Here is a 15,694-nt window from a genome sequence, read left to right as displayed (position 1 = left end):
CCTACATCTTGGTATTAATACCGCACTACTTTTATTACATATATTTTAAAAATGTTTCACCACAACAAATTAATTTCTAATTGAAACTAGAGTCAGGATTTGAGGATATATAATTCATTATTTTGTGTGCTCCTATACCCCATATTTGTTTCCCAGTCAACTAAATGGAAAACACTAATGTAATTTGGTGTTGCCTCTTTTTAGTAAGTGGCTCCACATTCAAGTTATTATTTGTTTTATTGCCCTAATGCTCTGTATAAGTCTCCAGTTCAGCCGTATACAACAATTACCAACACTAATGGTCTTCCTAATGTATAATCACTCAAGCTTAACAGCAGCAGTTTCTTTCTGTCATGTTTCATTTTTGAATCTATGTGTCTTCTACTCTTAAAAATGCTGATTTGGGTTCACCTGTAAGTATCCCATGGTTCACACATCCCTTTCACTGTGAGGAGTAGTTAAGCCACATTATTTACTACACCATCCAATTTGTCTCATTGTATACCGCCTGGTGATTTCTGCCCAATCCATGTGTCTATAGTAAACAAAGGGTTTGGGTGTTATGCATTTTAGAGCCAGTTTAGCCCACTTTTATCAGATTAGCGCAACACCAGTCAGACAGGCTTGTTTATGCATGTTGTCCTGTTTGTCTAATAGCCCCCCTCCTTCCTCCCATTTGTGTTATTTGTCCCATCAGGCAGTGTCATCCAAAGAGGTTTATGTTTTGGGGGGCAGGGGTGTGGGGCAGTAGATTATAGTGTTTTGTTTGTGTTTCAGGGTATCACTACTGAGTATGTCTGAGTCAGGACTATGGGGCCTTCAGCTGTCCCAACCATACAACGACTGTTAAGGCTTTCGTTTACTTAGCACAGGTGCATCGTGGGAAATGTATATATAGTGAAACAAGTGGTACCGTAGAGAAGGAGAGGTGTGGTTGTAAATCAGCAGGACCGTTTCGCTGAAGAGGGAAGGCCAATGTTCATTAACTCTCAAAGCCTCTAAGTGCTTTACACATGATGTATGCTTTAGGTGCTGTGTGAATTACCCATAAATTAACTAGAAAGTGTGCAGATTATTATAGAATTGCTCTCTAACAGTCTATATTTTCCACTAATGGTTAATATATTTATAGAAAAATCGTAAAATTGTCCAATGTACAGTAATGTGAAAGTCTTTCAGGACAGCATTTCAATAAAAGCTATGAACCAACCAGAGTAACAATGTTCAAAGTTCTGAATAAAAATTTGATAAACACCCTCTTTCATTGTAAAAATGTACCATGACTCAAAGCAATTTTTTTTTATTTGTGCGTAAACAACTGTTCATGTGAGGATTATCTATTAATAATTTCTTTATGTACTAAAAAAAAATTTAGTCATCATATATATTCAGAATTAATCATTTTTGTTCATAGTTTATCACTGCCATAGTAAATGTTTAAAACCAATCAAACTTCCAAACTTATTTGTCACAACTTTTTCACAACAAATTTAAATATTTAGCACCATACCAAAATTAATAGATATGTTACTTTCTAAATGTTGCATGAATGAGCACAGACGGTAAGCACTTAAAGAATCAGACAGACACATCATGAATTCAGTATAAATATTTAAAATACTTTATACAGCATAGAAATCTCTTGACACTCGAAACAAAACCATCATTACAAAATCTTACAAAAGACCCTCCCCTTTCCCTCGAGTCCATATCAATCTCCGTATTATCAAGAAAAAAGGTACAAAGACATGATTTTCAAAAAGGTGACGAAACAATTTGTCAAACAGTGCATGCAACTTTTGATGGGAAGAGATCTTAACCATTAACAGTGGTGTAGCCTAGAGTTTTGCCAGTGGAAGCCTCAATATAAAGTCCAGTAGTATTTTCCCGGTAACTACAAAATGTTAAATGTCTTTAACTTCATAAGATCTCTTCATACAGCACAGCGCAAGTGACAGAACACAGTAGTTGTATCTTATTTACAATCACATGATTGCGCCCCCAAAAAAGAGCACTTATCAAATACTTGCATTTAACACTTAAGACTATTGCACAGACTACATCTTTAAGACAAAAATGAAGTGAATTTTTCTCATACCTACAGCATTTGGCGAGGTTTGTCTGTTTCATAAGGCTTTAATGCATTTTTTTATGTTTTTGATTTATTTTGCAAAAAACTGGCTAAGAAAAATCACAGCTACCCTTCCCATAGTTTTGCTAGAGGTGCTTCAACACTATAAAAGGTACAGCTGTGAATTAACAGTGTTTAAAGTTGGATGTTTTGTTTTAACCATACAAAAGGTGAATGAATCTAACTTTGCTACCTGTCTGCTGTCTACCCTATTAGATCTACTGCAACACGGTGGCAAAATCCACATACTGATTGCTATTTTTTTGACGTGTTATGAACAATGCTGTGAGGTAAAGGATGTAAAAACACTCATTATACTACAGATTTTGGTTTCAACAATAGTGCAGTGCCAGTCAGCCTTGAGGAGACAGTGCGGGCTGCCTGTTTATCAGTGGATATAGTTTTCACATAGACAATAATAAACACTAGAACACATATTATGGGGCAGGGGACAGGTTGGGCTCCTTTAGCTGGTGTGAATCAGTAGATGGTTCAATTAGTAACCAGTTATTACAATTTTACATAAGAGACAATCTCGTAAATCTATAATACAGTGTTCTTATGACGAGGGTAAGCGCCTATGTGCACACCTTGGATAACATGACGTCCTATCTGGATCTGGGACGAGGTCTACTCATTGTTTAGGGATCAGTTTTTAAATCTCATATCCTTTGTGTCACCACCTATTCTTACATAATGACAGTAGTAACAAGACAATTATGATTAATTTCAACTAGGGCTGCACAAGATCTTGACAATTTATTTCTATGGCAATATTTATGCTTTAACTGGGTCAAGAACTAAGTATTGCAATAAGGCTATGGCTTTCCATCTGACCTAAATTTATAGTCAGTTTTATTTTTACTAAATGAAAATATTTTAAATTCAATTTCGTCATCTACATTTAATTGTAGATTTGTCTTTGTTAAATGTTTATTTGATTAGTAATTACAGGGATATTTCAGCTATATTTTATAACTTACTATATAATAATATTATATTATAATATTGCAAATTTTCCACAGTTTTGCATATTGCATGTTTTTCCTCATGCTGTGCAGCCCTAATTTCAATCCCCTTCAACAAATAAATGGACAAAAGTGGCTCAGTAGCAATAAACAAAATTCACAGTTCAAACTAAGGCCGCTCTGGAAGACCCCTCCAACTTCTGTACATTTTGAGAGATCCCGTTCTATCTTTTTAGTTATTTCCTTTACGTTGTTGCGCCATCAGCAAAGAGTTTTGAGTGCGCCTGATGCGCAAAGCAGTGTTTGCATGGGATACGGAGGCGGAGACACTACCTCCTCTACAACTTGTTCGGGACGAAAGGAAAATGGCTGTAATGGGACTTTCTTCTTTAATATCTGTCCTATTCCCATTGAGGGAAACTTGCTGCGATGAGTAGGGCTCTCTGGGTCACTGTTGCTGCTGTTATTTGCAGATGGATGGCTAAAAGCGGAGTGGGGGTTGAGAGGGTGGAAAGCAGATTTTGGTGGGACTGAATGCAGAACTTCCTGGTGGGCTACCAATGGTGCTGGGTGGGCTACCACTTGTATCAGAGCCCCCACACCAATCTGTAGAGGTGCTCTTTTTGGGTTGTGGGTTGTTGATTAGAACAGGAGGACTTGGGATGGTGGCTTTCTTTAAATAAGAGGAGTCCGGCTGAAAAGCAGAAACATGGCGTGGGGGTGACAGTGTCCCGTTGATGAGCTTGTACCAGGGCGCAGGAGGGTTGTCTTCGATTTGCTCAGCTTTGGACAGGGACCCAAAGGAGTGCATGCCGATGGGGGAGGGAGCGGGCGGTGCAGGAACGTTGTGTTCGGGGCTCGTGTTGACTGGAGGAAGAGTGGCCAGACGCCTTCGCTGCTGTGGCTCATTGGGGAAGAGCGGGTGTATCTCCATGTATTCCATAGAAGAAGAGGCAACGGTACCAGGAGGGGCGAGAGGGGAGTTACGATGGCCACCAGTGATTGCCCGCAATAGACCTGAGGGTAGATAAAGTAGATATTTGAACTACTCAGTCCAACAAGACATCTTACAGAAGGCTTACTACACTGTTACAGGAATTTGGCTTCAGCTTGTTTGACATACGACACACTGAGGTCCTTTAGAACATGTCTTTTTTGTTGCAAACTTGATGGCATTTTTCTACACATATGTGTAAAATGTGGTAATACTTAAAATGAGTTAATAATAATTTTACAATAATCCAACTTATTTTAACAAGTTTCAAATTTGCAAATTTGAGTATCAGTGACTGAACTTTAGAGGATCTAGTATTTTCCTGATTGCATTCTATATCCTCTAAGTTACCAAACTGTAATTTTTACTACTTTAATTAATGGATTTTCATACCTGAACCTCTGCGTGATATAAGTCATGTAAAGTTAATTATTACTTATATAAAATAAACATGCAAATAATATTTATTTAATATGATTTTAAATAATCAATCAAATTAAGGAAAAAAAGTGTGATGATCCAGTTCTTTGCTGTAGTCATTCATATAGTGTTATTTTTAATTACAAATTAAATATAGCTCTATGTTTTGCATTCAAATTTACGGCTACAGTTCTTTTGAAGTGTTGCCACATTCTACTAAATTTTTTTTTTTGCCATTTATCTTGCCATCAATATTGTTACTTTAGAGCCACATTAAATAAATAGTGTTTGTATGTACACCCTTCGATTGCAGAAGTCTCCTTGGGTGGGCCACAGACACAGACAGACAATGGGTGAGTGTATGGAAGGAGGGGTGGATGATTGGACACATGGATGGTAACAGCACAAAACGCTGGGTGACGAACAAAGACATGCATCAACCTACCCTGTGTGAAACAAGGTAAAATCAAATAAATACATGCATTTTCAGGCACAGTGAAATTTAAGAGCCTTTTAGTTGATTCTTACCTGTTCGGTGCTTCTTTTCCTTGCCCGGTTTGCTGACTGCTAAGTACACGGGTGTCTGCTTTGGCGGGATGGTAAGTTTGTCGACGTGCTTTCTCCACTGTGTCTGGAAATATTCGTTCTTTTGCTTCTCCCCTTTCTTCTTTTCTTGAAACTGCATTTCCTAAAATAAATCGTTGTCAGTAAAAATTCAAAAAACTTTCAAAGCAATGTGATTTATATTTGAGCAGTTTATGTCATGTTTTAGTGGCTGCTTCAGTTTTGGTCTAAAACTAAAATATTTATCAAAACAATATTTTTGAATCAAAACACTACATAATCACTTTTAAAAGTTTCCTTACCCTGTACTCTTTGGATAATCTTTTCATTTTCTTGTTGAGGAGGAAGTAGACCGCCAACGTGTGGCAGGCCCGGTTTGTGAGCACTGCACTCAGGACTTCACTGTGTTTATAGTTCATCTTCTCTGTCATGTGCATCAACACGGTGTGGTTAATTTCTTCAATGTGAATCCTATAGAAGGAAAAAAGTTCAACTTTATCACTATTTAAGACTATACACATATTATGAAATCGGAAAATCACAAAACAGTTTATTTTCCATTAATTTTCCCCTTAGTTCTTTGCTATATTTGCTCCATTATTATTCTAAATATAATTCACATTTTTTATCTTTTTATATTGTAATCACTGATCATTGTGGCAAGCTGTCAAATGTTTAATGTCCATTTTTTGAATGGCTTTGGAAAAAATTAATAGACCTTGAAGTGGGGAATCACTGAAACTCTATTTGGTTTTACCCTCACCTGTTGAGGTATGGTGCTCCTGTGTTCTTATTGGCCAGCTGTAGCCACGAGTCCGCCATAACCTGGTGAATGTTGGGACGCTTGTTTGGATCGGGCTCCAGAAGTTTCTTCAAAAGACAAATGGCAGCTGAAGGAGAAGAGCACAGACTTTAATTATAACAGGTCTAAATACATAACATTAACAACACTCACTGACAGTAGGATAATAAATCTTCCTCTACTTTAAGTGCCATGTAAAATGAACAGTATGTTGCTTTTTATAAACCTCCATTTCTTGGCACGGTGCACTATGACTGACATAAACTTGGCTCTGGTTCCCTGTAATTATAGATGAAGACTATAAGGCGATGGCATTTCTGTGTCAATAGTTTGAGGACAATATATATGTGAACATCATCCCTGCTTTGCATATTGACTTCGGGTTTTGTTGTGGCATGTCCTTTTGACTGCCAATGCGCACGTGTTCATTATGTGTTCTTTTTACCTTTTTTACATACATCCCTATTACACACATTACATTGCATATTTGTTCAGTTTTTTTTACCTTAAATGTGTTAGTACTAAAGCAGATTCAAAGTTTTGAATTGTGTTCAAACATTTCTATTTGCTTTCCTATTTACTAAAGTAGTTTTTTTTTAATTGCTGAAATCTCATATCAATGCAATAAATTTAAAGGAAACAAAAAAAAAGTGTAATTAAATAGATAAGGCATTGGCAGCATTGTACCTCGACTATGTAACAATGCCTCAAAGGTAAACGTCATGAAAATAAAACAACATTACTCAAGACATTATTAAATTAGTTCAGTACAGTGTGTTTACGTGCAGCCAAGTTTTGTGTCCCATCTCCACTTGCTATCACCCCTGGGGTGTTTCCATAATATTAAGTCAATGATTGCTATTCTTATTGTTTGAGATGACAGACAAGATAGAGCATATAATCATAGTCTGCTTTAAATTTGCATATAGGAGTGTGCAAGTATTAACCTGTAGAGAGTGAGGGAGGTAATGGATTCATCTCTTTGTCGACCATCTTCTGGTGCAAGGCTCTAAGGCTGAAAGGCTCAACGGTGAATGGGAGGGTCCCGGTCAACATGGCATACATGTTCACCCCACTAAAAAAACACAGAAAATAATAATTATTAGTATTTTGTTGTATTTCATTTCATTTACCTTAGCTTATTTCTTTTGGATCTTATATAGCAACTTGCACTTCAACTAAGCAGTCATTATTTATTTATTAATTGGGTCAAAATTTTAAGTCAGATGTCCTGCTGATTCTTGGTTTTCTTTCTAATAGTAGTAGTCAAAGACATTAAATTAGTTCCCCTTCCCTGCTGTAACATTGATGTAATTCAGTTTTGGGACTGACCTCAAATGACAGTATTTTAAATTTTGGGTTAAAATAATGTAACAGTTATAAAGAAACTTACATTGACCAAACATCTACTTTAGGCCCATACTTCTTCCTGGAAAGCAATTCTGGCGCGGCATATGCTGGACTGCCACACTGTGTGCTGAATGGATCCGAGTATCCCAGGATGCCAGCGCAATTACTGAGGCCAAAATCTAGGGGGCAGAATAAACTGTTATTCCTTTGTTGCTGGGTAGTGGCAGCTTTTCCTGCCAGGACGTTAAACTTGTTGCCCCGTGTCAGGGTTAAACACAAACAGAAGCAGATTAGCGCTGAGGTGAGAGCGTGTAGGAGTTAACAGGATGTCTTTGCCACATGTAGCACCTGAGAAAATACTTCTACTTAACTTCTTTAAATTCAGTTACTTCTTTTATATATAAAGATTAGTTTCTAACTCTATTTTCTAATAAACCTTTTTATCATCAGTTTTAGAACTTGTCTTACCTATGAGTTTGATGTTGTCCTGCTCATCCAACAAGAGATTTTCTATTTTCAGATCCCTGTGAAACAAAAAAAAAACAGTGTCAGTTACTTCAGACAACTGTCTATGCATTTATTATTGAAGCACAAAAGAGTATTAAAGTCCTCCTCCCGCCAGTTCATGCCCTCCCAATATGGGTCACGCTGACTGAATTTTGGGGCTATTGTGTGTCTGCTATTGCCCCTTAATTCTTCTAAATCCTGTTATACAGTTAACTGCATTGACTGTCTCCCCCAGTTCAGTTCCCAGGCTCCTGGATGTCATGTTCCCAAGGTGCAGGAAGACCATTTGGGCTTTTTGTTTTAAAATCTGCATGTAGTACATAACTGTATGGAGATATATCCATGAATGTCACAACTACTGTTGCATCATATTAATTATTAAACAATCTGCTTATATCTGGATTAACTGTAATGTGTACAATAAGGACTTAACCCATACTTGGAGAAAGAGGATCATGTCTGACTCACATCTTAAAGCTTTAACCCATCAACATTGTGGGCTGTGGATGGCACAGTGCCAACGTCAACTTCCTAATACCTCCCAACTGATGTCTTCTATTTTTCATATGCAAACCTTTCAAAACTAGTTTAACTACTTTTAAACTCACCTGTGCACCACTCCAGCTCTGTGCAGGTGCTCCACTGCTAGCACCAACTGTCTGATGTATTTCTGGGTCTCCCTCTCCTCCAGACGCTTCTTGTCATAGATGCGGTTCATGAGATTGCCACCGGGACATAGCTCCATGACCAAGTAGTAGCTATTTTCGGTCTCCAAGATGTCCAACAGTTGTGTGATGTTGGGATGTCGGATCATTTGCTGGATGTGCCCTTCTCTGCGGAGATTCTTGGTCACATAAGAGTCCTTTTTGGCCTTCCTCTTGTCAATCACCTTAACTGCTACCTGCACACAATCCGTAAATAAATTTACATTGGTACAGTCAAATAGAAGATTAACATTGTTTATACTTATATGAAAACTGTCAAAATTGAAATTTAAGACTAAACCAGGACTACAGCCTTTGGTTGAACACATATCTCACATTCCTTGCATTTGCTTGTATACTTCAAACCTCTGATAAGAAAATATTTCAGATAAAGACACATTTTCAGTTTCTTGCAATACAAGGCAGATGTTGCATTCACTAACACTATTATTATAGACGCTTTCTATTGTTAACCCATAATATGATTATATATTTATTGGAAATCATAACCTAACATGTAAAGTACTGATCTATAACTAGTATCAATGAATTGTGAAGTTCTAAGTGTACATTCTAGTGTTGTGTAACAGGTGCTGGCTGTCTTCATAGCTAGATGCATAACTCGACACCAACCTCTCCCTTGCAGCTGCTCTCAATCTATGGCAGCTCGCGTGCTATAAGTCCCTGCGGCTGTGAGGAGACCCCATGTGTAACTTGGGGGTTACTGAGCCATTACAAAGTGTGGGACAGAGGCAAATGCTACCCTAATGCCATCCTAACTGTTGAAAAGAGCCATATGGAGAGTCAATATTCTGCCATTTGCTTCAGGGCTACAACTAAACACACAAAGTAGAACTACAACTGAAGGCCCTAGCATGCTTTATTACTTACCCCATCTTCGTCTTATAACAGTCAACATGCCCTTCCCCTCAATGACAAAGCCTTATCATCTGTCTCTTGCTAATTACATTCACTAACATCTCCATCTACCTTATTTCATTCCTGTCTCCTTGTATCCCAGTCTAGACCAGGTTCAAGAGCATGGGTACCATGCACAACAAATCATCTACAAGGAGAAACCGCGAGACATAGAAAGGCACGACCAATGGCACTAATAACCATATCCATTAATGAAATGGGTCCGGCTGCTGGCTGTAGATGTTTTATCTTTCTTCTGTCCTTCAGCTTTTTTATTGTATTTGCACCCTTTCATCCCCTATAATCACTCTAAGACTGAAACCTTTTTACAGCTAATTAATACTGTTGTGTGTATGTGTGCACTGAGCCATCACAATGCAATAATAGGTGGCTTGTGTTTATCCCAAGCAGAAGGAATGAAAAAGGGGGTTCCAGTTGTATGTATGGTTAGGGGGGGGTGGAGCTCACTGTATTTACTGTAAGCTTGCCTATACCAGGGGGAGGGGTGTCCTACGTTGGCCAAAGGGGGTTGTTTACCAGGCACCCCTCAGACAGTAGAGGGGGGGCAGGGGCGTGGGACAGAGGGTGAAAGTGGGTTACAGACATGAAAAACACGCATGACCTTACAAGCCCCCACCCACCAAAACATCTCACCTCTCCTCACTTTTCTGCTCCCTACATTCACCAGCATCACTTTCTTTCGAGGGATGTTGAAAAAGACTCTTGAATGCATTGCCCTCTGAATACCCTGCTTAAATAAACTCTATGCCCCCAGCCCAGCGCGCTCTCCCTCTCTCTTCTCTCTCTCTTTTGCACTGCCTGTTGGATCCCTGCATCTCAATGAAAGCGAGACAGAGCGTCAATAATGCGTGGATTGCCATAGGTTTGCATCATCCACACCAAATAGTACAGGGATATGAATGACAGAAAGAAATCAATAGAATGATAAAAGATTTGTGTTTGTTAGAGGCTTTGACATACAATTATTTACTCATTATTTGCAAATATGTATTTTACTAACATTTACTAACATGTGATTATTTTGTATTGTTCATGTAGGGAAGAGTGTGGATTCTAAAAGACTAGGTTTGCCCTTTTCTTATATTCAAATAATGCTCTCCAGCTAAAATGGTGTATCAAGGAAACAAAGGCAACCAGTGGCCAATGGCGGTCCACTTCAAAGCGCCTGTACTGGGAGAATCATAATGAGACGTTGGGGCCATTTATCAAACAAAACATTTCATATGCAAGTAGCAGCGGTGCGCTTCTATTGGCTGAGCTGTGCCTTCTCTTCTGTCACTGTGAGTGGTGAGCTCACCCTTGTTGTATGAGCTCACCACCACCAGCAAACAAAGCATGCTCAGTAACAGCCACCTCTGGACGTACAGACATATAGGCAGGCAGCATATGCAAGAGAATACATACACAATTTTATACTGAGCTATATCTGCAGATCATATTAGAGAATCATATCATATTACAAAATCTCCTTTTGATTGTGTGAAACAGGTATTTCCACCTAACAGTAATGACCCATGTCTTTCCATGGAAAGTACTGTAGTTCTATGGAAAGCAAATAGTAATTAAGAATAGATTAGATCATTTTAGTGATAAGGCAAAAGTAATAATACAAAAAAATATGGTAAAATGCATTTAAATAAAAAAATAAAAAAAAAACAAGTAAATAACCGGTTTAATAGGTTATTATTATTTAAATGACAATGAAAATACACATTGCTACAACTTATTTGTTATTATGTTATTATTGTTTATTGTATGCTGCTTTGTCTATTTTAAAATAAAAACAATCACATTTAAAATGGTTACTGCCTATTTATAGGCCATGTAACGCGTAAAATGAACTGAATGATTTTATTATTGCGCAATTACAAATATATTACATTTATGTTGTTGTAAATAAAAGTAAGGCTCACCTTCTCCCCAGTTAAGGCATGTAGACCTTCTCTAACTTTGGCGAACGATCCTTCTCCAAGCTTCCTTCCAATAAGATAGTTCCCGACGCGTTTGGTGTGGTAAAAGTTCTTGAGGATGTCCGCTGCTGGACTGCATAGCGAGATCGGGATGTCTTCTCCCTCTGCCCCATGGACACTGTCCACCACCATCTCGTTGTCCGCTACTGGCATCTCAATTCCCCGTTAAATTATCCTGTTTAGCCAGGGGAAAAGACGCCTCTGCTTTCCCTCTCTGACCTCTAAATGCTTAGTTTGTGTCCGGTAAAGTGCCTTAAGTCCGTTGTCTGTGCGTCTCGTCCTTATTAACAAATTAGGAGAACCAAAGCGCGCCACCTGTTCACCCAAAGTGTCCAACTCAGCAGTTCCCAGAGCTTAGTTATGAGCTTAACTTTGTAATTGACTGAAAATATGTCACAGTCAATCATAGAAAGTTATTACCTGACGCAAGCTACTGTGATAATCTAAACTAACTACACTGCGCGTCACCTCTCCATACGTGGACAGCTCCAGGTTGTTCTGAGCTCTGGCAGCGTGTTTCTCAGTTTGAAGTGACTTTCCCGGCCATCTGAGGGGGCGTGTCTTGGTGAAAAGGTTGGGGTGAAAAACAACACGGCTCCATACACATTCTCCAGAAAGGGGAGTTATTTCGACCAATCAGAGCGCACGGGGAGGAGACCACTCCACCCGGTGTTTTGCTCATATTGTACACATTGTACATGTTGGCCGAACAAAGAATGTATGTACTTCACCTGCTAGGACAAGAAGTATGTCTGTACAAATGTGCCAGTAAAACAGCTGTAGGTCCAGGATCTGATTTAGGTGAATTTTAGTGCGCGTAAGGCAAGGTGTAATGGGCACAAATTGTTCTCACACAACAGTTAATTGCTTTTCTACATTAAAATTCACCTCAGCTCCAGTGTTGTCAGCTTCATTCAACCATATCCCATACCAATTTATTCAGCCTATTCCTGTTCTATCAGTGCTGCAATTGGACTTGGAGTGCTGCCAACATTTCCAAGTTCTTCTGAAATTCACCAGCAGCAGACAAAGGAGCATTTACACCCTTTGCCCATTGAGTGTTCATGGCCTAATTATTAATCCGCTCATTAATCTAAAGCGTAGCCTACACCTGAAGGGAGGGGCACGACCTGGGACATAATTCATCTTTATATGACGTGAAAGCTCAAGGGCAAGGCATTATGGTTTCTTTAAAAGCACAGTACGACCATACCTCTCTGAGTTAATTATTAATAAGGCACCTGTAAACAGACCATGCTGTGTGTGGACTAACACATAATATGATATAAGTGTGTCATTTTTGTTTTTGGTTAAGATATGCGCATTATTGTTGTACACTGCTACTGGGTGTAGGTTTTGTTCAACATGCATATTTTCCTGGAGAGTCCCAAGGGACTGTACAAGTGCCTGATGGACTATGCAGTCTAGGCATTTCACCAAGCAATTCTCAATAAAAGAAATGCACCACTATACTGCCATCTAGTGTAAGATTTTGATGCACAGTTCAACTATGAAAATAAACTGTTCATGCTACTAATGAATTGTTCCTAAAACTGGTTTAAACACTAACTCGGTGACACATGATCATCCTTGAACAACTGTGTAGCATATGGAAATAAATAAATAATTAAATAAATAAATGAATAAATAAATAATATGGTGGTCACATTTAGGCCTATTCTATCTATTTGTATTTTTTATTTGTATGTATATATTTATGTTACTTTATTTGGAAATCCATTAAATGTAAACATTCACAATTTATTTGTACCTCCATCATGCAAAAACAGATTGTATAACATTTCTAGAGCTCCTCGGAATTAACTGTCTTAATTGGATTTGTGATCAGGTAGACAGTCTCGCAACAAAGGGATGGTTATATTCATAGCACTAGTTCGCCACCTACTGGCCACAATGTAGAACAACATGTTTCAATCCCATCATGCTTTGCTGTACCGCCGAGTACCGATGCTAGGCTAGCTGTAGTTAGCTGCACGGGGGCGGACATGTTGAGCAGAGCTTTCTCTCAATAAACAGTGCTTTATTGTGGGTTAGGGGCTTTGGGGGGACGTCACTGGGCTTTGAGACATCATGGACGCAGTCAACGCCTTTAACCACGAGGTAAGTGCTGTTATTGGCCCAAAAAAGCCACAACAAACCCAGGTTTGCAGTGCAGGCTGCAGGGCTGTTTCACTGGGGCTAGCACCACCAGGCCGAGCAGGACACAACAGTGGCCAGCGACCCTGATGAGCATTATACAGCATATAATGCTATCTATTATATCATGTGTGCAATGTGTGCTTTCCGACAGACGTCTTCATGTAGGAGAGTCATTCAAGCTAAAGCTAACATTTACCATTCAAATGTACTGCAAGAAGCTGACCACTGTTGTGGAAGTGTTCCTTCTCCCTGGTGCTGAAATGAGGCTACTGGCAACTTAGCTAGAGGCGTATTTATAATACAAAGATCATTCATTTTCCTCTAACAACATCGCACTCCTTCAAGTCAGTATGTCACGAAAGGCGTTGAGCAGTTTTGACGATTTTGTGAAATCCTTACGTGATGTATTTTCTGCTGTTGTTTAGTTTTAACGTTACAGTGCAGGAGGTTTAGGGTTCAAATCTCAGTCGTTTTACTATATAGCTATAACTACATAACACACCTGCCCCCTGTCATTTGAAAGGACTTTCAGTTGTCAGTTGAATGTCCTTTGTATTGACCCTCAGCAAAAGATTTTCATTTAATACTTTCAAGGAAAGTGACGTCTAAAACTGCCATTAATGCTATTCTGCATCTGTGACAGCTGTTTATTCCTATGATCAATGACCAGTGCAAAACTTTAAATTAAATATTTTATCTGTATGAAAATAGAATGAAAAACGTAAACAACAACAACATCTCATCGTCATTTATTTTACCCCATTGCACTTTACTTTTGTTTCTGTTTAGTTATTCTCGTTGATGGACTCCAAGCCCCCAATTTCCCGAGCTAAGATGATTTCAATCACCAAATCAGCCATCAAAGCTATGAAAGTAAGACTTTTTTGCTATTTGCTTTGTAATCAAATAATTTCCACATTATAACAATGTTTGTTTTTTTGAGATCAATTCATAAATCATGTCTATTTTCAGCTGTACAAGCATGTAGTTCAGATTGTGGAAAAGTTTATCAAAAAGGTCAGAATAATTCCAACATCTCATTATTTTTACAGAGCTGTATATTCATTTTTATTTGTTAAATCTTTAGTGTAAGCCTGAGTACAAAGTTGCTGGCCTGTATGTGGTGGATTCTATTGTTCGACAGTCCAGACACCAGTTTGGAGCAGATAAGGATGTCTTTGGTCCTAGATTTACCAAAAATATCACAGGAACTTTTGAAAACCTCTGTCTTTGCCCAGTAGAAGATAGGGTAAGTAATGCACATGAGAACCATCATATCTATAATATATACAATCTAATTCCTGGTATTTGTCTTTGTAGAGTAAAATAGTGCGTGTGTTGAACCTGTGGCAGAAAAATGGTGTCTTCAAAATTGAGATTATTCAGCCTCTCTTGGACATGGCAGCAGCAAACACCAGTGCTGCTGCTGTGCCTTTCCCAGAGGCAGATGAATCAGGTGGGTTTTGTTCACGTTTAAAGGTGGAACTCAACATTTAGAACATGTGTGTGATGGTATTTGTGATTGTTGTGTTTTTAGCTTATTCTCCACCATCACCCAAAGAGCCTCCTCCTGAAGAAGAGACACCAAACTCCACCCTGACAACGGCTGCCCAGCTTCAGACCTCCGATGCCTTTGCTGCAGTGGCTCAGCTTTTCCAGACCACACAGGGACAGCAGGTGATTGGGGCTCTCAGACTGTGCCTACATTTATAGCTTTAAATTAAAACAACAGTAGATATTAATTGTACTTAAAAGTGTAAACAGATATGTTTCTTTGCTCTGGTCTGAAGCACATATTTTATTTCATTACAGCTTCAGCAGATGCTCCAGAACTTTCAACAAAAACCTCTCAAACCAGAGGCCAGTGCGCAGCCAACACAGGGCCAGAGCATCACCATGAGCCTTGGACCCGTCCCTCCACAACCTCCTCTTCCCTCTCAACCAACGCAACAATCAACAGCATTTGCCAAGGTTTAGCTCATTTATACAAATAAAGCAGAAATGTTTTTCATTTTGATATGCATTGTCATTTTTATACTGTCAATTATTTTTATAGATGCAACAGTAAAATGCAAGATATTTTTTGTGTGTGTTATATAGACCTTACTGGACCGCTTTGATTATGATGATGAACCAGATGCTGGTGAAGAAACAAAAAAGGATGAACCATCATCACAATCTTCAA

The 15,694-nt window shown here is 38.7% G+C and overlaps 2 protein-coding genes across 2 annotated transcripts in view; one reads left to right on the top strand and one right to left on the bottom strand.

The window, feature by feature from the left end:
- Nucleotides 1–1,693: 1,693 nt before the first annotated feature.
- On the bottom strand, nt 1,694–11,827 carry hunk (hormonally up-regulated Neu-associated kinase). The gene is given in 10 exon segments (XM_055148628.1): nt 1,694–3,630; nt 3,632–4,116; nt 5,042–5,201; nt 5,380–5,548; nt 5,841–5,967; nt 6,827–6,954; nt 7,273–7,408; nt 7,698–7,753; nt 8,345–8,637; nt 11,293–11,827. Coding segments are annotated over 10 exon segments (2,034 nt in total). The 5' UTR covers nt 11,503–11,827; the 3' UTR covers nt 1,694–3,360.
- Nucleotides 11,828–13,329: 1,502 nt separating this feature from the next.
- Nucleotides 13,330–15,694, top strand: part of scaf4a (SR-related CTD-associated factor 4a) — an 8,544-nt gene continuing 6,179 nt past the window's right edge. Inside the window, exons 1-8 of the mRNA XM_020922913.2 lie at nt 13,330–13,470; nt 14,299–14,382; nt 14,482–14,526; nt 14,597–14,758; nt 14,830–14,965; nt 15,047–15,186; nt 15,322–15,480; nt 15,610–15,694. The exon at nt 15,610–15,694 is cut by the window's right edge and continues 1 nt beyond it. Coding sequence (XP_020778572.2) covers nt 13,441–13,470; nt 14,299–14,382; nt 14,482–14,526; nt 14,597–14,758; nt 14,830–14,965; nt 15,047–15,186; nt 15,322–15,480; nt 15,610–15,694 — 841 coding nt within the window. The 5' untranslated portion in view covers nt 13,330–13,440. The remainder of the gene's footprint in view (nt 13,471–14,298; nt 14,383–14,481; nt 14,527–14,596; nt 14,759–14,829; nt 14,966–15,046; nt 15,187–15,321; nt 15,481–15,609) is intronic.

Source organism: Boleophthalmus pectinirostris, unplaced genomic scaffold, assembly GCF_026225935.1.
Source record: "Boleophthalmus pectinirostris isolate CB_2022bp ecotype Guang Dong unplaced genomic scaffold, ASM2622593v1 HiC_scaffold_12, whole genome shotgun sequence".
NCBI lineage: Eukaryota > Metazoa > Chordata > Actinopteri > Gobiiformes > Gobiidae > Boleophthalmus > Boleophthalmus pectinirostris.
Note: the sequence above shows the minus strand (reverse complement) of the source record. Positions and strands in the feature narration are given on the sequence as shown.